Here is a 25528-nt window from a genome sequence, read left to right as displayed (position 1 = left end):
AAATCCAAATATTTGGGGGCTTGTTCAAAACTTACCATTTGATAAATCACCTAATATGAAGTGGCACATTTTTCATTCAATAAAGGCAATTAAAAAATCGGCCTCCTCATCAGTAAGACATCTCTCTGGCATCAGGTCATCGTCGGCTGGTCGACGTTGTCATCGTCGTCGGTGGTGATTTCTACTCCTTGTTCCAGTGAGTTCTTGCTTTGAGTTCCTCTCAGTGTAGACCGATCCGAAGATGTTGATTCTCTTCAGGAGTACTCAATCTCTTGATGCCTGTAAATAAAAAATAAAAAAAATAAAATTACTTTTACATAAAAATAAAAAAAACCTTTGACCCTAACCATCCTGGGGTTGATTTCACAAAGAGTTAGGACTGGTCCTAACTTAGGACTAGTCCCAGGAGATATTAAAAACTTAAGGCTAGTCCTAAGTTAGACGAGTAACTTGTCCTAACTTGAGATAAGACTAGTCTTAACTCTTTGTAAAGTCCACCGTAGATCCTTCAAGATCAAATTGCATGTTTTGTTTGTTTCTGTTTTGCTGATTGCTGCATTTGTAACCATATTGTGCTGTATTCACATGTCATGTAAACAGTGAATTTCTGCTTGTACTAATCCTCTTATAGCACTGAAATCCGTAATTCAGTGACGCTCGTGGCTCTTCAACAATGTTACCCCTGATCACTAGGCCATTTATTTCATTCATCAAACCAACTCAGCTCCCTTGGGAATAAACTGCCTGTGCAGCCAAATATGTAGTGACCAAGCTAAATAAATCACAAGAACCATCTCTGCCCTCACAGGTACCTACTAACCCCTGTGCAATCTATGGAAACTGTATGATAAACCTAAAAGGGTCTACAAGCCTAAAGCCAGGTTCATACTTCCTGCGAATGCGAAGCAAATTTGGTTGTCACAAACTCACAATGAATAACTCGCAACAGTTGAACTGTGTTCAACCCCTTTGAAACATTCACTAAGAAAACAGGGCTGTGTCGCCAAAATTCACGTTGCATTTGCAGAAAGTATGAACCAGGCTTAATAGTGATTAACTTACTTGCATAATGGGCAGAAATAGAAGACGGTTTGTTCTTTATCAGCTGATCGTGCTTGCCTGGTGTGGAAATGAAGTCCATTGTGACCGCACTTGGCACATGCCCTGTCAATCTGAAACCAGAGCAGATACAAAAATGAAATTAAGAAGTGATGAAAAATAACCAAGCATTGAAAAAACAAATTTGTGATAATATGCTAAAAATTAGGGCCATAAGCTTGTTTTTTTGTCAATGATTAATGGAGAAAATATAGAAAGATGAAATAAAACTGTGAAAGTTTCAGCAAAATAGGTCTACTGAATCTACTTGCTGAGAAAACAGAAAGAAGCCAAACCTTGTCACAGTAGCTATGAATCCATCCGAGGTAAAGATTTCGATACATCAACAAATTAAGTTTGCTTTTTCCTAACATTAAACAAAAAATTGCCAGGGGTTCATTGATTTTTGCTCCTCTGTTTTCACAGGTAAAATAGAACAAACTCTGAAATAAAACGAAGCTATTTGTATATCAAAATATTTGGGGGGTTCAGTTACTTTTCAAAATTTACCAAATGTCAACTTTTAGTTTGAAGTGGCGCAGTCTTCAATCAAACACAGTTACAAAATTGGCCAGGGGTTTCCTTACGGGTGGCGAACCCTTTGTCACTATATTTTTGCTCTTCTGTTTTCAGAGTAAAAATATAAATCCAAACATTTGGGGGCTTCTTCAAAACTTACCAAATGATAAATCACCGAGTATGAAGTGGCGCATTTTTCAATTAATAAAGGCAATTAAAAAATCCACCTCCTCATCAGTAAGACATCTCTCTGGCATCAGGTCCTCATCGTTGTCATCGTCATCGGTGGTGATTTCTACTCCTTGTTTCAGTGAGCTCTTGCCTTGAGTTTCACTCAGTGTAGACCGATCCGAAGATGTTGATTCTCTTCAGTACTCAATCTCTTGATGCAAGTAAATAAAAGATAAAATAAATAAAATTACTTTTACATAAAGAAAAAAACCTTTGACCCTAACCATCCTGGGGTTGATTTCACAAAGAGTTAGGACTGGTCCTAACTTAGGACTAGTCCCAGGAGATATTAAAAACTTAAGGCTAGTCCTAAGTTAGACGAGTAACTTGTCCTAACTTGAGATAAGACTAGTCTTAACTCTTTGTAAAGTCCACCGTAGATCATTCAAGATCCAATTGCATGTTCTGATTGTTTCTGTTTTGCCGATTGCTGCATTTGTAACCATATTGTGCTGTATACACATGTCATGTAAACATGAGTTTCTGCTTGTAAAAATTCTCTTATAGCACTGAAATCCGTAATTCAGTGACGCTCATGGCTCTTCAACAATGTTACCCCTGATCACTAGGCCATTTATTTCATTCATCAAACCAACTCAGCTCCCTTGGGAATAAACTGCCTGTGCAGCCAAATATGTAGTGACCAAGCTAAATAAATCACAAGAACCATGGAAACTGTATCATAAACCTAAAAGGGTCTTACGCCGGTTCATACTTCCTGCGAATGTGAAGCAAATTTTGTTGTCACGAACTCGCAATGAATAACTCGCAACAGTTGAACTGTGTTCAACCCCTTCGCAACATTCGCTAAGAAAATAGGGCTGTGTCGCCAAAATTCACGTTGCATTTGCAGAATGTATTAACCAGGCTTAAGTAGTGATTAACTTACTTGCATGATGGCAGAAATAGAAGACGGTTTGTTCTTTATCAGCTGATCGTGCTTGCCTGGTGTGGAAATGAAGTCCATCGTGACCGCACTTGGCACATGCCCTGTCTATCTGAAACCAGACCAGATACAAAAATGAAATTAAGAAGTGATGAAAAATAACCAAGCATTGAAAAAACAAATTTGTGATAATACGCCTACAAATTAGGGCAATAAGTTTGTTTTTTTGTCAATGATTAATGGAGAAAATATAGAAAGATGAAATAAAACTGTGAAAGTTTCAGCAAAATAGGTCTACTGGTTCTACTTGCTGAGAAAACAGAAAGAAGCAAAACCCTGTCACAGTAGCGATGAATCCATCTGAGGTAAAGATTTCGATACATAAACAAATTAAGTTTGCTTTTTCCTGGGATTAAAAAAAAAAAATTGCCAGGGGTTTCCTTACGGGTGGCGAACCCTTTGTCACTGATTTTTGCTCCTCTGTTCACAGGTAAAATAGAAAAAACTCTGAAATAAAACAAACCTATTTGTATATCAAAATATTTGGGGGGGTTTAGTTATTTTTCAAAATTTACCAAATGTCAACTTTTAATTTGAAGTGGCGCAGTTTCAATCAAACACAGTTACAAAATTGGCCAGGGATTACCTTACAGGTGGCGAACCCTTTGTCACTGAATTTTTGCTCTTCTGTTTTCTTCTGTTTTCAGAGTTAAAAATATAAATCTAAATAATTTGGGGGGGGGCGGGAGGTAATTTTTCAAAAATTACGAAATTATAAAAAATCACCTTTTAAAATAGAGCTGTAAATTTTTCAATTAAACAGTTAAAACATTTGCCAGAGGTTTCCCTACGGTTGGCAAACCTTTATCACTGATGTCATAGGAATAAAACCTCTGAAAAAAAATTAAAATGTACAAACAAAGAATTTTGGGTTTTTTTTCTTCAAAATTTACCAAATGATAAAAACCACATTTATTCAAAACAAAGTTGTGCATTTTTCTTTCAAACAATTTCATAATTGACCAAAGGTTCCCCTACAGGTGGCAAACCCTTTACACCGATTTGTTTTTGTTTCTGTTTTCGTCTGTTTTCAGAGTTAAAAATATAAATCCAAATATTTGGGGGCTTGTTCAAAACTTACCAAATGATAAATCACCTAATATGAAGAGGCGCATTTTTCAATTAATAAAGGCAATTAAAAAATCGGCCTCCTCATCAGTAAGACATCTCTCTGGCATCAGGTGGTGGTCGTCGTTGTCGATGGTGATTTCATCTCCTTGTTCCAGTGAGCTCTTGCCTTGAGTTCCTCTCAGTGTAGACCGATCCGAAGATGTTGATTCTCTTCAGGAGTACTCAATCTCTTGATGCCTGTAAATAAAAAAATAACAAAATTAAAATTACTTTTACATAAAAAAATGAACCTTTGACCCGAACCATCCTGGGGTTGATTTCACAAAGAGTTAGGACTAACTTGAGATAAGACTAGTCTTAACTCTTTGTAAAGTCCACCGTAGATCCTTCAAGATCCAATTGCATGTTTTGTTTTTCTCTGTTTTGCTGATTGCTGCACTTGTAACCATATTGTGCTGTATACACATGTCATGTAAACAGTGAATTTTTGCTTGTACTAATCCTCTTACAGCACTGAAATCCGTAATTCAGTGACGCTCGTGGCTCTTCAACAATGTTACCCCTGATCATCAAACCAACTCAGCTCCCTTGGGAATAAACTGCCTGTGCAGCCAAATATGTAGTGACCAAGCTAAATAAATCACAAGAACCATATCTGCCCTCACTGGTACCTACTAACCCCTGTGCAATCTATGGAAACTGTATGATAAACCTAAAAGGGTCTACAAGCCTAAAGCCAGGTTCATACATGTACGTCTTGCGAATGCGAAGCAAATTTGGTTGTCACAAACTCACAATGAATAACTCGCAACAGTTGAACTGTGTTCAACCCCTTTGAAACATTCGCTAAGAAAACAGGGCTGTGTCGCCAAAATTTACTTTGCATTTGCAGGAAATATGAACCAGGCTTAAGTAGTGATTAACTTACTTGCATGATAGGCAGAAATAGAAGACGGTTTGTCCTTCATCGGCTGATCGTGCTTGCCTGGTGTGGAAATGAAGTCCATCGTGACCGCACTTGGCACATGCCATGTCAATCTGAAACCAGACCAGATACAAAAATGAAATTAAGAAGTGATGAAAAATAACCAAGCATTGAAAAAACAAATTTGTGATAATACTCCTAAAAGGTAAGGCCATAAGTTGTTTTTTTGTGGTCAATGATTAATGGAGAAAATATAGAAAGATGAAATAAAACTGTCAAAGTTTCAGCAAAATAGGTTAACTGGTTAACTTACCAGTTAATAGGTTAACTTAATAGGTTAACTTACGGGTGGCGAACTCTTTGTCGCTGAATTTTTGCTCTTTCATTTCAGAGTTAAAAATATAAAACCAAATATTTGGGGGCTTGTTTTTCAAAACTTACCAAATGATAAATCACCTAATATGAAGTGGCGCATTTTTCAATTAAGAAACACAGTTAAAAAATTGGCCTCCTCATCTGTAAGACATCTCTCTGGCATCAGGTGGTGGTCGTCGTCGTCGTCGGTGGTGATTTCATCTCCTTGTTCCAGTGAGCTCTTGCCTTGAATTCCTCTCAGAGTAGACCGATCCGAAGATGTTGATTCACTTCAGGAGTACTCAATCTCTTGATGCTTGTAAATCAAAAAAATAAATAAAAATTACTTTTACATAAAAAAATGAACCTTTGACCCTAACCATCCTGGGGTCTATTTCACAAAGAGTTAGGACTGGTCCTAACTTAGGACTAGTCCCAGGAGATATTAAAAACTCTAGGCTAGTCCTAAGTTAAGACGAGTAACTTGTTCTAACTTGAGATAAGACTAGTCTTAACTCTTTGTAAAGTCCACCGTAGATCGCAAAGAAAACAGGGCTGTGTCGCCAAAATTCACTTTGCATTTGCAGCAAGTATGAAACAGGCTTAAGTAGTGATTAACTTACTTGCATGATGGGCAGAAACAGAAGACGGTTTGTCCTTTATCAGCTGATAGTGTTTGCCTGGTGTGGAAATGAAGTCCATCGTGACCGCACTTGCCACATGCCCTGTCAATCTGAAACCAGACCAGATACAAAAATGAAATTAAGAAGTGATGAAAAATAACCAAGCATTGAAAAAACAAATTTGTGATTATGCGGCCAAAAGGTAGGGCCATAAGTTGTTGTTTTTTGTCACTGATTAATGGACAAAATATAGAAAGATGAAATAAAACCGTGAAAGTTTCAGCAAAATAGGTCTACTGGTTCTACTTGCTGAGAAAACAGAAAGAAGCAAAACCCTGTCACAGTACAGTGAATCCATCCGAGGTAAAGATATCGATTGATCAACAAATTACGTTTGCATTTTTCTCAAACATTAAAAAAAACGCGGCCAGAGATTTCCTTACTTTTGCTCCTCTGTTTTCAAAGGTAAAATATAAAACATCCAAGATAAAACAAACCTATTTGTATATCAAAATATTTTGGGGTTTACAATATCTTTCAAAGTTTACCAAATGTCGACTTATAATTTTCAATCAAACACAGTTAAAAAATTGACCAGGGGTTTCCTTACAGGTTGCGAACCCATATCACTGAATTTTGCTCGTCTTAAGAGTTAAATATAAAACCTCTGAAATAAAACAAACTATTTCTAACCAAATAATTTGGGGGGGCGGGAGGTAATTTTTCAAAAATTACGAAATTATAAAAAATCACCTTTTAAAATAGAGTTGTAAATTTTTCAATTAAACAGTTAAAACATTGGCCAGAGGTTTCCCTACGGTTGGCAAACCTTTATCACTGATGTCATAGGAATAAAACCTCTGAAAAAAAATTAAAATGTACAAACAAAGAATTTGGGGTTTTTTTTCTTCAAAATTTACCAAATGATAAAAACCACATTTTATTCAAAACAAAGTTGTGCAATTTTCTTTCAAACAATTTCATAATTGACCAAAGGTTCCCCTACAGGTGGCAAACCCTTTACACTGATTTGTTTTTGTTTCTTTCCTGAAATAACATAAAACGGTGAACCTAAATATTTTGGGGGTTATATTCTTCAAAAGAAACCATATGACATAAATCATCTAATAAATTTCATCTTTTGTGCTTTTTTTTTTTTTTTTTTTTTCATAAACCAATTTTAAAAATGGCCAGAGGTTTCCCTGTGGGTGGTGAACCCTTTTCACAGATTTTAATTGTACATCTTTTTTTATTCATTCAGAGTTAATTATAAATGGTGAAACCTCTAAAACTAAAAATGAAAAATCACAATGTTTTGGTGGTTATACTAGTATAGACAATAAAACAATCAATAAAGTACGAACAATTCTGTATGTAAACACTTTGAAAATGATTGGAAATGTCAATATTTCATCTTTCGTGTGCTTGAGCGCCCAGCGCGAAGTTCGTTTACGGCGGGGGTCAAGGGCCCGCTTAAGGGCCCTGGGAGCTCTGGGTTTTGCTGCAGCAGCAAGTGCATTACACACAAACATTATTGAACCGTACCACTATAAACGAAGCGAGGAATGAGACAAGTTTTAACATCTGTAGCTGCTGCTGCACGTATACGCGATGCCAGGAAGACCACAAGCCGTAAATAGGGCCAGCTGCTGCTGGACGGCAATTTATTGTTAAGGTGCCGTTTTTCATAAGTCGGAATTCCGACAAAGGTCGGAAGAATCTCATCCCTGTAATTATCAAGATATAAACCTAAACAATTTGGACATTTCCTAAGATAAAACTCCAGTGTTTCACTCACCAGTGATCCTAGGCCTTTCTGGCTGATGACCTTGTGACGACCTTCAACATTTTTGCGAGAGTCGAGTCGCAGGTATGAATGATTATTGATAGACCACACAATGTAATGCAGCTGTAATGAGAAGAAAGACAAAAAGTGACTTTTCATTCATTCAAAAATATGCGGTCTGTGCTAATGATAGTGATATAAATTATGCGGTCACCGCGGATACAAAGAAATTAAATTCACTGATAAGGCCGAGTAAAAAAAGAAACATGTTTAGCGTCCGGGTTTCTCAAGATGGCCGCCATTCTTTTTAAAATGTCAAATATCAATTGTTTTTTCTACTGCTCAAACACGCAATACATAAATGAAACATTTTGATCAAGACATTCAGACAAGACATTCAGATTGTTTGAGCTGAGGTCGTTTAAAATAACCCTTTTAAAAAAAAACTAAAAAAAAACATGTTTCTTATTTTACTAATATTAATAAACTTTACACAAGTGTTACATTTTGTTGAAAATCTGTGAAAGGCAGAAAGGAATGTAATTTTAACTTAAAAAAAAAATGAAAAAATGTGTCGGTTGTTTTTGAAATCATGAGTGCCCGGCACCAGCACAGCAGGTTGCAAAGCACAGACCATGCCTCATAAAGATTTGAAAATCTGAAACATTCATTTCCAAAAAAGACAAGTCGGACAGTCAATGGGGATAACTTTCCGTATGGCGCCACCACTTTTTCACGCATTTTTACAAAGGGATATCCATCGAGGTAAATTAGATACTATAATGGGTGCGTTCGATTAGCTTCCCTGTGCTCATCCAAGTGGCATATTTTTTTTTTTTTCAGTCCGAACATGTGCAGATGTTTACCCACGCTCCACCTCCAGAAAGGAATGTAATTTTAACTTAAAAAAAAAATGAAAAAATGTGTCGGTTGTTTTTGAAATCATGAGTGCCCGGCACCAGCACAGCAGGTTGCAAAGCACAGACCATGCCTCATAAAGATTTGAAAATCTGAAACATTCATTTCCAAAAAAGACAAGTCGGACAGTCAATGGGGATAACTTTCCGTATGGCGCCACCACTTTTTCACGCATTTTTACAAAGGGATATCCATCGAGGTAAATTAGATACTATAATGGGTGCGTTCGATTAGCTTCCCTGTGCTCATCCAAGTGGCATATTTTTTTTTTTTTCAGTCCGAACATGTGCAGATGTTTACCCACGCTCCACCTGGAAAAACCCCAGATGCATCATCAAGTGAGCCTTCTCGTCGTGACGTCAGTGCACCTTGGTTCAGCCCCAAGTGACCCTATCCACAAGCGGGGCTCTTAGGGCTGGCCCGAGGTGCACTGAGTTCACCACGGGAAGGCTCACGTGATGATGCGTCTGGTTTTTTATCAGGTGGAGCGTGGGTAAACATCTGCACACGTTCGTCCTGGAAAACGAAATAGGCGACTTTTCCAGGATGAACGTGGGGTAATTATCTGCCCACGTTCATCCTTGGAAAAAATAAAATACGCCACTTGGATGAGCACACCAGGGAAGTTAGTCAAACGCACCCAATATTTCATATCGAATTAAAAAGTGGTTGCGCAATGGTGGCATTATGGGTATTTCTTTTAATTCTTTTTACCACAACTAAAAAAGATTTTGATTTTATTAACTATATATATTTGTTTTTATAAATTATATCGTGGAGGTTTCTACCTCCATGATTATATAATAACCAGATAACATGACCAAACATGGCAAACAACAGCGGATGAGCCACCAAAAATGTATTCATTACAAAGGATGATATAAAAGGCAATCATTAATCCTACAGACAGGCCTAGAGTAATACTAGTAGTAGTAGACCGATATAATAATGTAAATTACAAAAATTAATATTTGAAACTTAGTCTACTATTTTCTATTTATTTTTTTATTAAAGAAATATTCAACTTTTTTTGTCAACTACGAATTATCAGTCACAGGTCATTTACATCATCAGAGTCGAAGTCATTGAGCTGAATTTGCATGAATGTATAATATTCAAAGTCCATGTATAATTATTGCAATCATCAGCCACCTCCCCCACCGCCTCTTGGCCACGTCCCGACCCCGCCTACCCCCTTTTTATAAATAACGCACAAGTAAGGGAGCCATCACACACAACTTTACAAGCCACGGTTTCCACACAAAATATATTCCAAACTTACTTTTTGCATTTACTTTGTAACGACATGTCTTGCTTTTCATAACTACCGTTCCACTTTCAGAAAAAGGTAAAATGGAGCCACATTGCGGGCAAAATTCTCTCGAAGAAGCAAATGACCCTCTCCGTCCATTTTTTTGAGAAATTCTGTTTCAAAGCAGCGTGCGTTTCTGAAAGGGAAGCACGTGATTTATCAAACTTGACTTCATCCGTACGTTCAGCGTTGAATTTGGTTTAGGGTATCTGACTAGGTAAGTAAAAAGGAATCGCGCCCTCTGTCGGCGGATTGTACAGTCTCCCGCGCAAAGTTAATGAGTTGTATTTTTAATTAATTGATGCACCTGCTGCATGATAAGGCAGTGGACACTATTGGTTATTACTCAAAATAATTATTAGCATAAAACTTTACTTGGTAATGAGTAATGGGGAGAGGTTGATGGTATAAAACATTGTGGGAAACGGCTCCCTCTGAAGTGACATAGTTTTCGAGAAAGAAGTATTTTTCCACGATTTTGATTTCGAGACCTCAAGTTTAGAATTAATTTGAGGTCTCGAAATCAACCATCTAAAAGCACACAACTTCATGTGACAAGGAAGTTTTTTCTTTCATTATTATCTCGCAACTTCGACGACCTATTGAGCTCACATTTTCACAGGTTTGTTATTAATTATTTGTTTTGCATACAACATACTTACGAGCAATGGAGAGCTGTAAACGGCTCTCTGTGAAGTATTGTAGTTTTTGTGAAAGAGGTTATAATTATTCTAAGACCTCGGCTGACTAATTTTATTAGGCAGAAAAGCACACAAGTTTGTGGAACAAATATGGGTTTTTCTCTCTTCCATTTTTCCCTTGCAACAGCAATGACCAATTGAGTCCAAAATTACACAGATTTGTTATTTTATGCATATGTTGGGATACACCAATAGTGAGAATACAGGTCTTTGACAGTTACCAAAGGTGTCCAGTGCATTTAAAGACACTGGACACTATTGGTAATTGTCAAAGACCACCTTCTCACTTAATGTATCTCAACATAATTATGCATAAAATAACAAACCTTTGAAATTTGCGCTCAATTGGTCGTCGAAGTTGCGAAATAATAACGAAAGAAAAAACACCCTTGCCACACGAAGTTGTGTGCCTTTAGATGTTTGATTTCGAGACCTCAAATTCTAAATCTGAGGTCTCGAAAACAAATTCGTGGAAAATTACCTCTTTCTCAAAAACTATTTTACTTCAGAGGGAGCCTTTTCTCACAATGTTTTTTACCATCAAACTCTCCCTATTACTCGTTACCAAGAAAGGTTTTATTCTAATAATTTTTTTGAGTAATTACCAATAGTGTCCACTGCATTTAAGCTCATAACAGATTTTTTGTGCAGTGCAGTTTCCATTAGGCTCTTCACACGGCAGGAAACGATCGTCCACTTAAATAAATAAATTTTTAAGTGTAAAATGACAGCATTGAGATCACAATTATAAGCCTTTTCAGGTATTACGGACACTTTATGAATGCACTGTTTTGGTGGTGGTGGTTGCAATTTTACCCAAACACCCCAAAAAGTGTCATATTTTATGAGTGTGTCCACGACGATATTTCAAAATTACTTATGAGTTACGTACTTCGTACTTCACTAAAGTTAAATAGAAGTTTGTACAGGCATTTCGAATAGTGTGTTGCCCATCTTAAGAAAGGAAAAACAGGAAACGGTCGTCACTTAACTATGTCAGTTTTCAAGTTCAAAGTGACTGCACTCACTCGGGTGAGCCCCTGCCATGAGCTAATTGAACGATCACACTCGCCCTCTCGTGGTGACGTCATGCACCTCGGGTCACTCCGAAATTACCCCATCCACAAGCAGGACACTGGGGGCTGACCCCGGTGAGCCCCTGGAATTGCGTCAAAGCTACAACAGGGGCAGACCGGGGTCGACCCAGGGAAGCTAATCGAACGCACCCAATGAGAAATTAACATGGGCTGGACGAGATTGATTCAATAGAGGGCGTTATCAAACATTTGTGCACACTCGCCGTTTATGGGAGGGGGATGGGCACAGAATCTGCCGGGGGAGCAGAATCCCCTGCCACAACACACGCGTTAAAGCGCGCACTTAATTAGATTTTAAGTTCAACGAAGGTCGGTAAAGTTTTAATTAAACGGGCGTTAAAGCTGACGAGACGGCTGCCAAGATCATGGCTCAAGTTGACACGTGTAGAGGTAACGAACCAGCGCAGGGCCTTAATGAAGGGGTGGTTGGTGAGGCGAAGAAAGAGTCGAGGGGGGAACGGGAAACTTGGAGTAACAAGTTGGACTTCTTACTCGCTCTGATTGGATTCTCGGTTGGTCTTGGAAATGTATGGAGGTTTCCTTATCTATGTTTTAAGAATGGCGGAGGCAAGTGCAAAGTTTCAAAGTTTTTATGTATTTGTTTAATAATGTGGGATTTGAGTCATTGCATGGTGAGGTATCAATGTAATAGTTATGGTTTTCGGTTACTCCGTGTATGTATGTATCTACATTGCCAGGTAAAGTTAGTACCTTCTTGTTATACATTCTACTACCCCGGAGTAGATTTACGGTTTTGTTTGGTAAATACTCAAAATAATTGCTAGCATAGAAACTTACTTTGTATTAACGAGCAATGGATAGATGTTTTGTGATGAGAAACTGCTCCCTCTGAAGTAACTTTGTTTTTAAGAAGTAGGTATTTCATGGGCATCTGAAAGCACTCAAATTAAGGGTGTTCCATTTCTTTCATTATTCTCTTGCCATTTCGATGTCCAATTGAGTCCAAATTTTCACAGAATTGTTGTTTCATGTTGGGACACAACAAGTGAGATACTGGTCTTCCTTGACTTACCGAAGGTGCCCAGCCGTCGATTTCACTATAAAAACTCATCCTAGCTTAGGATTAATCTTAGGACTTAAGTTGGAGTTCAGTTCCGTATCCGATTACGTAATACGAATTGAACCCATCCTAAGTTAAGCTGAGTTACCCGTCCTTACTCGAGATAGGATTTTGTGAAATCGGCTGCAATGCCCTTTCACACCATTCATCTCAAAATTGCGTGGGTTTAGACTAATATTAAATAACTAGATTATTTATAATTACAAGGACGACTGCACTTTTTAACACAAGAATACCATAATATTGTGAATCAATTATCCAAAGAAAAGTGCTTTCCAATGAAACTGTTTGATTTATTTGTCTATTTAGAATTTCGCAAAGCTAAACTCTTTATTTTCCAGTGCTTTAGGTGACACACAGTGCATTGCAAACAGAAGACCGTGGGATGCCTAGTATTAGGCAAGGTCGTACCCCCTTGGTTGTGCCAGGGCGAGGCGGCAGTGATCCGAGTATAATGAACCCAATTTGTACACACTGGTCTCTCTTGGTAACATTGTCAACGACCAGTATTCTCACTCGGTGTGTCCCAATAATGCATACAATAACAACTCGGTGACAATTTGGACTCAATAATGGTCATAGAAGCTTAATGAATGAAGGGGAAAAAACACGATTACTGCACTACGGTTGCGTGCTTTCAGATGCCTATGGGAAAGGCTTCAGGCCTGAAGTCTTTTTCAGATTCAAATATTTTAGTACATATTTTTGATACACCAAGTAAGAATAATGCTCTTTGGTAATTGCAAAACGTGCCCAGCCTGTGCCTTTAAAGGCAGTGGACACTTTTGGTAATTGTCAAAGACTAGCCTTCACAGTTGGTGTATCTCAATTTATGCATAAAATAAAAAACCTGTGAAAGTTTGAGCTCAATCGGTCATCAAAGTTGCGAGATAATATTGAAAGAAGAAAACACCCTTGTCACACGAAGTTGTGTGCGTTTAGATGGTTGATTTCGAGACCTCAAGTTCTAAATCTGAGGTCTCGAAATCAAATTCGTGGAAACTTACTTCTTTCACGAAAACAATGGCACTTCAGAGGGAGCTGTTTGATCTCACAATGTTTTATACCATCAGCCTCTCCCGACTACTCGTCACACCAAGAAAGGTTTTATGCTAATAATTATTTTGAGTAATTACCAATAGTGTCCACTGCCTTTAGAGCAGTTCTTTAGATTGGGTCCAAAACGCTATTATGATTAATTCCATCTCGAGTGTGCTATTCTGCGTGGAGCAGTTCCACCAATAGAATCCGTTCTTGTTGCGTCGTGATCGTTTTCGTTATCGCTGCAGTTTGACTCGGCCTTTAGTCCTAAGATTAATCAGTTAGGGAAATTTCGGTAAAATCGGCGGCTGGCACGCGCAAGTTTGGCGTGGAATGAGGTGCATGCTGGTCTAGCTACCTAGATCAGCGTTGACCTAATTAGCGCTTATGCAGTTGACATTTTGTGAAAAAGAAAACGTAGTGGTTAATATAGGGTGCGTTCGATAAGCTTCCCTGGGTCGACCCCGCAGTGCTCACTCGGGTGAGCCCCTGACAAGAGCTATCGAACGACCACACTCGCCCTCTCGTGGTGATGTCATGCACCCCAGGTCACCCCCAAGTGACCCACTCCACAAGCAGGTCACTTGGGGCTGACCCGGGTGAGCCCCGTCAAAGCTATTTGAACGTAACGGGCAGACCGGGGTCGACCTAGGGTAGCGAAACGAACGCACCCATTGTAAAGGTTTGCTGTAACACCATGTAATGATAAGGCCTTTTTACACTGTCCAAAATCTCATGTTCGGAACCGGTTCCGAACCGGAATTTTTGTTCAACCTGTTTCACACTGTAAACATTTCAATTAGCCTCCGATATGGGTAGCTTGCTCTAGCCGGATTGAAATCAACCCTGGCAGGGACTTTTGGGTTGGAAATCTCAATCCGGATCCAAATGGCATTTTCAGTGTAAACCGTTATCTGTTCACTCATAGCCGGTTCACGTAAAAGAGACCAGTGTGAATTTTGCTTATCTCTGATCCGTGTCGAAAAGAAGCGAGGCTGAACCGGAGTAGGTAGGTTTCAACGCGGTTCGAAATGGAGGTCATGTGAAAAGGCCTATAATCTCTTAAAGAAATACGTTGCCTTGGATCGGCCCGAGTTGGTCTATAACAACACTGTAAAAACATATTAGTCAAAACAACGCTAATTAGTCATATGAGACATGATTTTGATGTAAGTTAGTCAAAATCATGTCTCATACGACTAATTAGTGTTGTTTTGACTAATATATTTTTTACAGTGAAGCGTTTGTAACCGTTTTTTATTAAATGCATATGGTTGGAAAGATGTTTTAAAAGTAGAATACAATGATCCACACAAATTTGCCTCGAAATTGCGTGGTGTTCCTTTTACTGTGCGAACCACGGTCGGCCATTTGTTGACTCCCATAAATGGCCGACCGTGTTAGTCGACGAGGTAAAAAACAAACCGTGCAATTTAGAGGCATGTTTGTGTGGATCATTGTATTATACTTTTACAACATATTTCTGCCCATATGAATTTTATAACAAACGGTTACAAACGCTTTTCAAAGACCAACTCGACCGGACCAAGGCAACGCGTTCCGTTAATTATTTGGTTTATGTTTTATGTTTCCTTTGGTAATTTACAGGTGCCTTCCTCATTCCATACTTTATATGTCTGGTCGTTGGGGGCGTACCTCTACTACTCCTGGAGTTGGGGTTGGGTCAGTTTATGGCCCAGGGTGGCATCGGCGTCTGGAAGATATCTCCACTTTTCAGGGGTAAGGAAATTTACATAATGAGATACGTATTATAGAATGTTTATGACGTCATTATTACATCCTTCTTCTCGGAAGTGTAAGCCACGCATACTTTAAGCAAACTGGCAATCGGAAGCTGCCGTAGACCTGCCTCTACTTCTAAAAACTCCCGGGTCAGAGTTGACCCGGATTTGGGTCACAGTTGGCCAGACCCATTTCTGGGTCCGTTGACCCGGGAGTCCGTGTCAATGTGTCCTGGAATCCGAGTAAAAATCCCCGCTTTTAAACAAATTTCTGGTCACATTGACACGGATCCCGGGTCACATTGACACGGATTCCGGGTCAAACAGACCCTGAAATTGGGAGTGGCCCCCTGGGACCCAAATCCGGGTCATTTCTGACCCGGGAGTTTTTAGAGTGTACCCAAGTGATGTTTTTATTGACATCAATTTTACGAATGACTTCCAAACGTATTCCTTTTCTTCTTAAAGGCATCGGCATCACAAGTTTGATGTTAGTGATTATGGTTAACATCTACTACAACGTCATCATAGCCTGGGCTCTCTACTACTTGGTGATGTCTTTCACTGCCGTGCTACCCTGGTCTCACTGTAACAACCCTTTCAATACGGAGCTTTGTCGAGACCCTACTGGGTACGGTGTGGTAGGAACAGACTTGTGGAGATGTGATCAAATCAAGCAGAATGTTTCCAACTCGTCTGGAAGTTTTCTTCTGACAAATTTGACCCATGGTGAGACAGAAACGCAGTTTGATTGTTCGGTTTTAAAGGATGTCAACAGGACGAGCTCTGCTGTTGAATTTTGGGAGTAAGTTTTGATCTATTAATTAAAAGTTGTTTGGTTGAAAAATTACATGAAAAGTAAGAACACCAACTAGATGTAGCACTAAAGATGGCGCCCAAAATAGGCTTAGGGCGGCTTAAGTGAGAGATTACGTACTTCCGGCTTATTATATTTCGGCTTTTAAACAAAATATTTGTTTGGAAGATATTTTGAATGCTGAGGTAGAACAGAAAAACAAAGTATAGTTAAACAACTGCAACAACAAAAACAACAACAACAACAACAATATTAACAACAACAACAACAACAACAACAATACATAACAAAACAAAAACACCAGCATCAAAAGGGGATACCCTTTATTAAAAAAGACATAAGGACAACAATACGACACAATATAAAGACAAAGCGAATAAACAAAACTAGCAATTTAATTTGTACTGCTGTATATTTTTCCTTACAGACGTAAGATTTTACAGATACATTTGTCAGACGGATTGCATGATATGGGTTCGTTCAACTGGCAGTTGTCATTGTGTCTGATCCTAGCCTGGGTTGTCGTCTATATGTGTGTGTTTAAAGGAGTCAAAAGCTCTGGAAAGGTAAGTTTCATGCTGGATTTGGTCGGTTTTTATTTGTTTATATATATATATATTTTTATTTTTTTTTAATATATATATATAAAGCTAAGGCCATATATATATATAAATACCTTATCATGAAGGCATGAGTGCATGTGTCTCTGCCCTCAATGCTAGTAATCAGTCCCGCCCCTCAGTGAGTCATATTAAGGAACTCATGAGCCACATTCTAATGAAGAATAATTTCACATTTTCTGACAGGCATTTTCTACAGGTACAGGGTACTGCCATGGGTACCAAAATGGCACCCTCATGTGCTAACCTATTCACGTCTCAGTTGGAGGACAGACTCCTGTCCTCCGCCCCCAACCGACCACTAGTTTGGTGGAGATTTATTGATGATATTTTCTCCATCTGGTGTGGTGACCAAGACAGCTTGGATGAGTTTATTGACCATATCAACTCATTTCACCCCACCATAAAGTTCACTACCGAACAATCTCTCACCAGTGTGAACTTTCTAGATGTGACAATAACCAAGTCTCCTAATGGCCTTGTCACAGATGTTTACAGTAAACCCACCGACACCCACCAGTACCTTCTCTCCAATAGCTGTGACCCTAGTCACTGTAAGAAGGCAATTGCTTACAGTCAGGCCTTACGTATCAGGCGCATCTGTTCCACAGATACCCTGTACAAGAGGCGCTCATCAGAGCTAAGAGACCAATTTCAGAACTGACTCCGCGGCAGTACAGTTAATTACGATCCTATAAGCTATTAAAAGTAGTAGTCCAGTCTAATTTCTATACCATCCGCCCTGGTAATAGTTAATAAGCAGGACAGTTCTTTTCAGAACTGAGAAGTCTCCCAAACCTCCGATTATCTACTCCACGGCAGTAGAATAAAGCAAGACAGTTCCCTAAGAACAACTCTACCTGGCAAGTAGATACACACATGGTGTTACCGCAAACCAAATATACATTGATACCTCACCATGCAATGCCTCAAATCCTACATGGATATGTATTTGTTTGTACTTGTTTTATGCCTCTGAAGAAGGTTCGGATTGGATCGAAAGCTAAGGCCATCTACCCTATTCATTATATATATATATATATATTTTTTTTTTATATTATTATTATTATTATTATTTTTTTTTTTGGGGGGGGGATATTTTTAGTGCTATTTGGCTCAAGAAGGCTTAAAGTCAATCTTTGAAAGGTGCTACATTATTGAAGAAATTATTTGAGATGAAAACAAATTAAACGTAGTTGAAGGCAAGTAGACTTGTGATTTTCCCCAGTTACTTTTTATTTGTTATCTCAAAGAAGAATTGGCCACTGTGACATGATAAGAGCTTGTCTTAAATTAAATACCGCTCGTGAATCGACTCCTTGCTGTTTAAGTACTGCCTTGGAGATTAACCGGTAGTTGGGCTAGAAAGTTGTTACCACAAACCGAATAATTACTTTTGCATCAATTTAAACTTGACAGCTACTGTTACACTAATATACCTATTTATGTTAATGTTATGTTGTCATTGTTTTACCAAAGACTCCACAAAGGTCTGCACATCAGCCCAGTAAGTGTTGTTTCAATATTTATAACGTTTATATAAAAACAAACCTTTGTTATAAATAAACACCAGTGGTGTGTCTACCCATATTTTTCCTCTGAAACCTCAGGTTGTTTATTTTACTGCGACGTTTCCTTACGTGTTGATCACCATTCTGCTAGTAAGAGCTGTCACTCTTGAGAACGCTTCGGAGGGATTGGTGTACTATCTTAAACCCAACATGACCAGGCTCCAAGACGGTCAGGTAAAACAAACCTTATGGTATTTTGTTGTGCATGCACACACCCCAATTAAAACAAGGAGACAACAGAGCGGCGAACTCGTTAATTTTTTATAATTTTTAATTTTGTAATCGTCAAAAAACGTCATTCTCACTTGCTGCGTATCCGAATATTGTGCATCAAATAACAACTCTGTGAAGATTTGAACTCAATTTGGACATCGAAGTTGCAAGAAAATGATGAATTAGAAAAAGCACCCTTGTTTCACAACTTTGTGTGAGTTAAGATGTTCAATAAAAGGCTTCGGGTATGAAGTTTTTAATTTTGAGTGTGTGTTCAGATGGAGCCGTTTCTCACGAAGTTTTATACTACTGACAACAGGTCTCAATTGCTCGTTACAAAGTAACAACTAAAATAATTGTTACTTTATATACGCTAACAATTATTTGGGGTAACTATACCAATAGTGTCCAGTACCGTTAAGTTCTCTAGGCACTACGACTTATACAGGATACAGTTAGAACATGTCTTGATGATGAATCTGTTATGTAAAACGGAAATCACTCTAGGCAGTGGAAGGCAGAAAAGAGGAAACTCTAATTAGGGATGAAGTGAAAACATCCGCACTGTCATGTCAAGTTAAAGTGACATTACAACCCCCCCCCCCCCCCCCGCTGTCAAACTGTAAAGCCTCCTTACTACGTTCAAACCACATAATTTTATTCGCTCATTTTTCTTTAGTAAGTTCGATGTTAACTTTTTGTGTAGATTTATCTTGTAATATAACTGGCCATAAAAGTTATATTTACGTTTACCTTTTCCAGTGCAAATGTATTGGACAAGCTGTGCAACCTTCATGTATTTTGTTGTTGTAGTGACCAAAACAACTGTATTATTATCCATTTTAAACCGATTTTGATTTCTTCGACAGACATGGCTTGATGCAGCATCACAGATTATGTTCAGTTACTCCCTCGGGATTGGCAACATGGCTGCCTTAGGAAGCTACAACACCCTCAACCACAACTTCTTCAGGTAAAACGCGCCTTACATCAGCTGAAAGGACACACCTGTGTCCAATTTTATAAAGCCTGTAAGCACAACAACTTGCTAAGCTCAGGAAAAGTATACTTAGCAACAACAAAAAAGAAGATTATCCAGCAAAGAATCCATACTAGTTTACATTATAACACACCACTTGCTTTTTCTGTATTCTGGTCGGCTAAACACGGTCACGTGGGATGAACTAATAATAGGCTAGTGATCGCGCGCGCGTGTTTTGCGGGAATAGTACCAGAGCGGGCACTAGTCTTTGCAAATAGTGCCCGCGGTAACAGCGCCCCTCTCTCTTGACATGAACCGTGAACAAACTACAAAATTCCCTTTTCTGTTCTTATTTGACATTTTAAGACCGAGCTGTGTTATAAAACACATTGACTGGCATAGTTCGTTATTTAGTGTACGTCTATTCCCCTCGGGCCTGTGAGTGACCAGAAGAGGGGCCTATTTCCCTCGGACTTCGGCCTCGGGAAATAGGTCGCTCTTCTGGTCACTCAAAGTCCCTCGTTGGAATAGACGTAATAGTACTAGTTACCTCGTTGCCAGTCAATAATATGTGTATATTAATATGACGAGTGCTACACTCATTTTTTGCTCAGCAAAGCAATTTGATTAGCAGTATTTTCTGCTTAAAAGAGCCGATGAATGGGCGATGCAGTATGCCTTTTGCAAACTAATTAGGCCCTTTGCAAACAATGGAAATTTACCTGGCAAGTCTGCTGCCACCTACCCTTCCGAAGTCCCCTACTATTTAAAAAAGGCACTTAATTAGCGATCTATATTGTGACGATCTATTTTACAGGGATGGTATAATGTTTGCAGTGGTGAATAGTGGTACTAGTCTTTACTCTGGCGTAGTGATATTCGCTGTGCTGGGCTTTATGGCTGGAAAACAAAGTATTCCTGTGGCGGATGTAGTCAAATCAGGTAAACGTTTATAATAGGAAGTTAGGTTAACTATAACTAGTATTAAACTTAGTTAAGTGATGTTTTATAAAATAAGAAATAACTATAATAGCAAAATTGCGGGTAGAAACATATGTAAACTTCTTTTGGGTGAGTTTATATAGGGTTAATTCTGCCTTCGTTGATATGATCGCTCCGGTGTGGCATGCGATTATGTCCCCCACAAGGCAAGTTGTGTACAAACTTCTTCGGAGAGCGCCCTCTTTTGAATCCTTCTCCTCTAGCACATGATTATTCTCACAATAAATCGAGGACAGAATCTCCTGGGATTTTCCTGGGACGCGGGATTTTCGGCGCTATCTCAAAAACACGTCAACATTTTAACATAGGCAAACTCCGGTTTGCTTGAGATTCATGTAATACAATGATTAAAGTAGCTCATAATTGAAAATATTTGTCCGATGTTTTTGACTTTAGGCCCAGGCCTTGCCTTTGTGGCATACCCGGAAGCCGTTGCACAGATGCCCCTATCGCCACTATGGGCCATTCTATTCTTCATTATGCTGTTACTTCTGGGAATCGACAGTCAGGTAAATGGACATGGTCTGGTTCCCTGTCTTTATCCGACAGACAGGTATTGGTTTTACAGACCCAATGATTTCATTGGATAAACGTGCAGTGACGTATTAACTTTCCGTGTTTTGATTGGTCAGATGTGACGTTTGGCATGCAGCTGCACTTGCGTTCGTTTGGTGAAGATGGACTGGGACTGTCCTAGGCTTGAGGCCACTGGCGTAATTCACGAGCCCCAAAGTGTGACGTCAGCTGTTCAGGCTACATAAACATCAACTATTATTTTGCTTAGTATCTATGTACTAGTATTTTGTTCGTTACATCTTCAGAAGATGAGTGAGGCATAAATTTTGACTTGAATTGTTGAATTGTAAATATTGTTAATAAGCGAACTTATCTTCTCACTGTATTTTTTATTATTTCAGTTTGTGGGCATCGAGGGCATGGTAACAGCGCTTGTAGACTTCTTGCCTCGCTTTCGAAAAGGAAATCGTCGTTCATTGTTTGTCTTAGCATTATGTATACTCTCATGCTTAGCTGGTCTGCCTATGACGCGCAGTGTAAGTGTTTGAAGGCAAGGTCAACTTTTGCTTTTTGTACCGTTCGTTTATGTTAAGCCTATACAAATTTAGATATAATTATGACAATAAAACCAACCTTTGAAATTTCATTACAAAAGCTAGGTCGTTAAGCGTTTTTTGAGATATCGCTGAAAATTCGGAGCGAATAATTTCCACGCAGAAAGAAAACTCCCACTTGAAATCGCCCAGTTTTAGATAACGCTTTTCAGATATAGACGAAAGTTAAACTATTGCTTCACTCATTTCTCAGAAACTACAGCACCTCAGCAAGTAATATTGTAAGGGAAGCTTTCTACAATCATTATCTTTAAGCCGTGTAAATTTTAATGTAACAACTCTGTGGACGTTTCTAAGAATTTGTGTCGTTCAATTCTTTTTCCATTCAGGGAGGAATGTATGTCTTTCAAATGTTCGACACATACGCTATAAGTTGGTTTGCGGTCCTGTGGGTCACCTTTTTCGAGGCTGTAGTTATTGGATGGGTGTACGGTAAGACAAAGGACAATTTATTAATTACACACAAATATAAGATGTAAAGGCTAAACTCTTTTAAAAATGGAAACTTTGGAACGCTAGGTGGCAGCAGACTCGCACGTAAGTTATAACTGTTTACAAGTAGGGTACTGGGGCCCTTTTCGAAAACATGGCTTCGGCTTTAGATTCTGCTTCAGGTCATAAGACGGGTGCACGGAAAGACAAAGGAACAAATAACAACTAAAATAAATAAGATGTTAAAGGCATTGGACACCTTTGGTAATGGGAGACTGGTTGCAACAGACTTATCAGGTAAAATCCATTGTTCTCGGTAATGTGTGCACGCTCTGAACTACGTAAACAATATAAATTTACCTGGTAAGTCTGCTGCCACCTAGCGTTTCAAAGTCTCCCATTGTCAAAGACCAATAATTATTATTCTAACTTGGTTTTTCCCCAACATGCATAAAATAAAAAATCTGTGAACATTAAATTGGACCCAATTAGTAATCGAAAGTTGCAAGAAAACAATGGAAGAAAACACCTTTTTACACTATTATAAGTTGCACACATTTGTAAGTCTGCTGCCACCTAGCGCCACAAAAGGTCCCCCATTCTGACTCTCAGCTATAAATCTGGGTAAAAAGTTCAGTACTAAAACTGTTAATCATTATATTTAATTTTTAAAGTTTTCTGCTGACTTTTTTAACCAGGCGCTGACCGTTTCTATCAAAACTTTGAGGAAATGTTGAAGTGGCGTCCAAGACCTTACCTGAAAATCTGCTGGAAATTTCTGACACCTGTATTCACTATGGTAAGACATCGAGTTATGATTGGACTTCATTTTTTTAAGATGTCTTTGATTTTGAAGTGGTTTAGATTTACTTATAGTTTAAAAAAAAAAAATTTTTAGCAACAAGGGTGGTATCCCCTCTTTTCGACGGGGTTTGTGTACCCGACTGTTCTCTCAGAAAATTGTTAGTTAAAAAAAACAGCAGTTTGAAAACGATTGCCAGAAAAGTTACTATTTACCCAAAAAAGTGAGCAATGCAAACTTGTAGTGGAAAATCTTACCAATTAGAAGTAAAGAGCCACATTTTGGTCTATCATGATGGAATATTTTCCTACTCTACTTTTCTATTATTCAATTACTGTCATAAGTTTCTTTATTGTTTCCTTCTCTTTGTTCCAGGGCGTGTTTATTTTTAGTCTGGTAACTTATAAACCATTGAAGTACAACGATTACGAATACCCTGTGTGGGGTCAGGTACTAGGCTGGTGTGTGGCCGCTTCATCAATGATACAGATTCCAATCTTTGTTGTGTATCAGATGGCAACAGCGAAAGGGACGTTACGAGAAGTAAGTACTTCTAGTTAGGCCTTACGATTTTAGATATTTAGGCTGATTTAAAGGCAGTGGACACTATGGTAATTACTCAAAATAAGTATTGTCATAAAACCTCACCTGGTAACGAGTAATGGGGAAAGGTTGATAGTATAAAACATTGTGAGAAACGGCTCCCTCTGAAGTGACGTAGTTTTCGAGAAAGAAGTAATTTTCCACGAATTTTGATTTCGAGACCTCAAGTTTAGAATCTGATGTCTCGAAATCAAGCATTTAAAAGCACACAACTTAGTATGACAAGGGTGTTTTTTTCTTTCATAGTAATCTCGCAACTCCCACGACCAATTGAGCTTAAATTTTCACAGGTTTGTTATTTTATGCATATGTTGAGATACACCAAGTGAGAAGACCGATCTTTGAAATTACCAATAGTGTCCACTGCCTTTAACAAAAGATGACATCCAAGTAATAATTATTTCGATTTATTTGTTTTCCGAACAGCGTTGGGTATTACTAACGACACCACGACGGGCTTATGAGGAAGTGCCGACTGCAGCCCTGACGCAACCTATGAAAAACTTCACTGCAAACCCACCACCGTATAGTGACGACATGGCACAGGCACCAGACCTATAAGTCTTCTATCGAGCAACAGTATCATCGGGGATTCAATTTTAGGCATACTTGAAATTTAAAGGCATTGGACACTTTGGTAATTCACTCAATTGCCAAAATCTTACTTGGTAACGAGCAATGGCCGAGAGCTGTTTACATTGTGTGGAACGCGGCCGTCACATGGCAAAACAATGCAACTCGAAAAAATGAGCATTAGAAAAAGTGCTTCAAAGATTCATCGTCTGCCATTTTTTAATGTATTTCTCTATTCAACTAAAACTGTTACAGAATATTTGTGAGTTGTTGACATATCAGCCAGAAAAAGATCGTTTGAAAAGAACAAATGGTTTTGTTGTTATTAATATTTAAGCGAAGTTACATTGTTTTACCAAACAAATTGTCTAATTTGGACGCTGCATGTGCTAATAGTTATGTTTTGTGTTTATTGTAAAAACAAAATCCAGTAATTTTTACCGTAATTAAATTCAGCAGACTTTCTACCAAACACTTATCATGAAATAAACGGCAGTCTAACAAGAGGCGTTATTTTTTATTAATCGTGCACTAGGCCTACTTTGTTGACATAAAACCAAGCAAGATAAGTAGGATTTGAAACTTTGCGTGGTGGGAGTTTAATCTTGAAAATGCGAGGTTTGCGCATGCGGGTTGAGGTAACACCAACTTGTTTTCCTTAGTGCTATCGGACACCCTGAGCCAAATTTCATAAAGCTGCTATTTTATAAGCAGAGAATAACGCTGGACGAATGTGCCCAGATTTCAATGTTTTCTAGACATTGCAGCTGAATTTGTTTTCTATATAACAAAAAAAGGAAAGTATCGTTTTTCTTTCATTGAATTGACATTAGCGTTGTATTCAAGATGCTACGTCAGATTTTTTTGCCCCAAACATTAAAGAATAGATTTTTTTTGAGTGAATGGTATTTCAAAGAGATCACCCGCTCAAACGAAAACAAGTTTAACTTAATGGTCAGGAACCACGACAAAAATTTAAAACGTTTCTTATAAAACACAAAGGAATTGGTCACATGATATTATTGTCGGGATCCCGACAAAAACTAATTGTGAGCACTTTATTTCACTGCTACTAATAATTGGCGGACTTTTTCGAGCAATGGCTCAAATGAAAGCTTGTAACTTTCTCGACCCCATCAAAATACCTACTGAATTTTAAATCAAAATTTTCGGCCAAAAATTTGACATAGCATCTTTAATTCTGTATGATGATTATTTATATAAATCTGTAAGTTGGTTTGAAATGAATACTTATATCATTGTTACTGTTTTTTTTTTTTCTTTGGATTTTTAAAAATGACAATAATTTTGATGGAAATAATGTGTTGGACATCGCAG

The 25528-nt window shown here is 38.4% G+C and overlaps 1 protein-coding gene and 1 pseudogene across 1 annotated transcript; one reads left to right on the top strand and one right to left on the bottom strand.

Annotated features, from left to right (window-relative positions):
• Positions 1–4077: 4077 nt before the first annotated feature.
• On the bottom strand, positions 4078–10439 carry LOC117301772 (annotated as a pseudogene).
• A 1507-nt stretch (positions 10440–11946) lies between these two features.
• On the top strand, positions 11947–25126 carry LOC117301771 (sodium- and chloride-dependent GABA transporter 1-like). Its single transcript, XM_033785790.1, has 13 exons — positions 11947–12148; positions 15312–15443; positions 15914–16250; positions 16690–16828; positions 18493–18627; positions 19536–19639; positions 20466–20590; positions 21047–21159; positions 21568–21702; positions 22110–22212; positions 22911–23011; positions 23390–23557; positions 24044–25126. Exons 1-13 carry the CDS (start codon positions 11947–11949, stop codon positions 24176–24178), a joined length of 1929 nt encoding a protein of 642 aa, XP_033641681.1. The 3' UTR covers positions 24179–25126.
• The last annotated feature ends 402 nt before the right edge of the window (positions 25127–25528 follow it).

This window comes from Asterias rubens, chromosome 17 (genome assembly GCF_902459465.1).
Source record: "Asterias rubens chromosome 17, eAstRub1.3, whole genome shotgun sequence".
Classification (NCBI taxonomy): domain Eukaryota; kingdom Metazoa; phylum Echinodermata; class Asteroidea; order Forcipulatida; family Asteriidae; genus Asterias; species Asterias rubens.
This window is presented reverse-complemented; position numbering and strand designations above follow the sequence as displayed.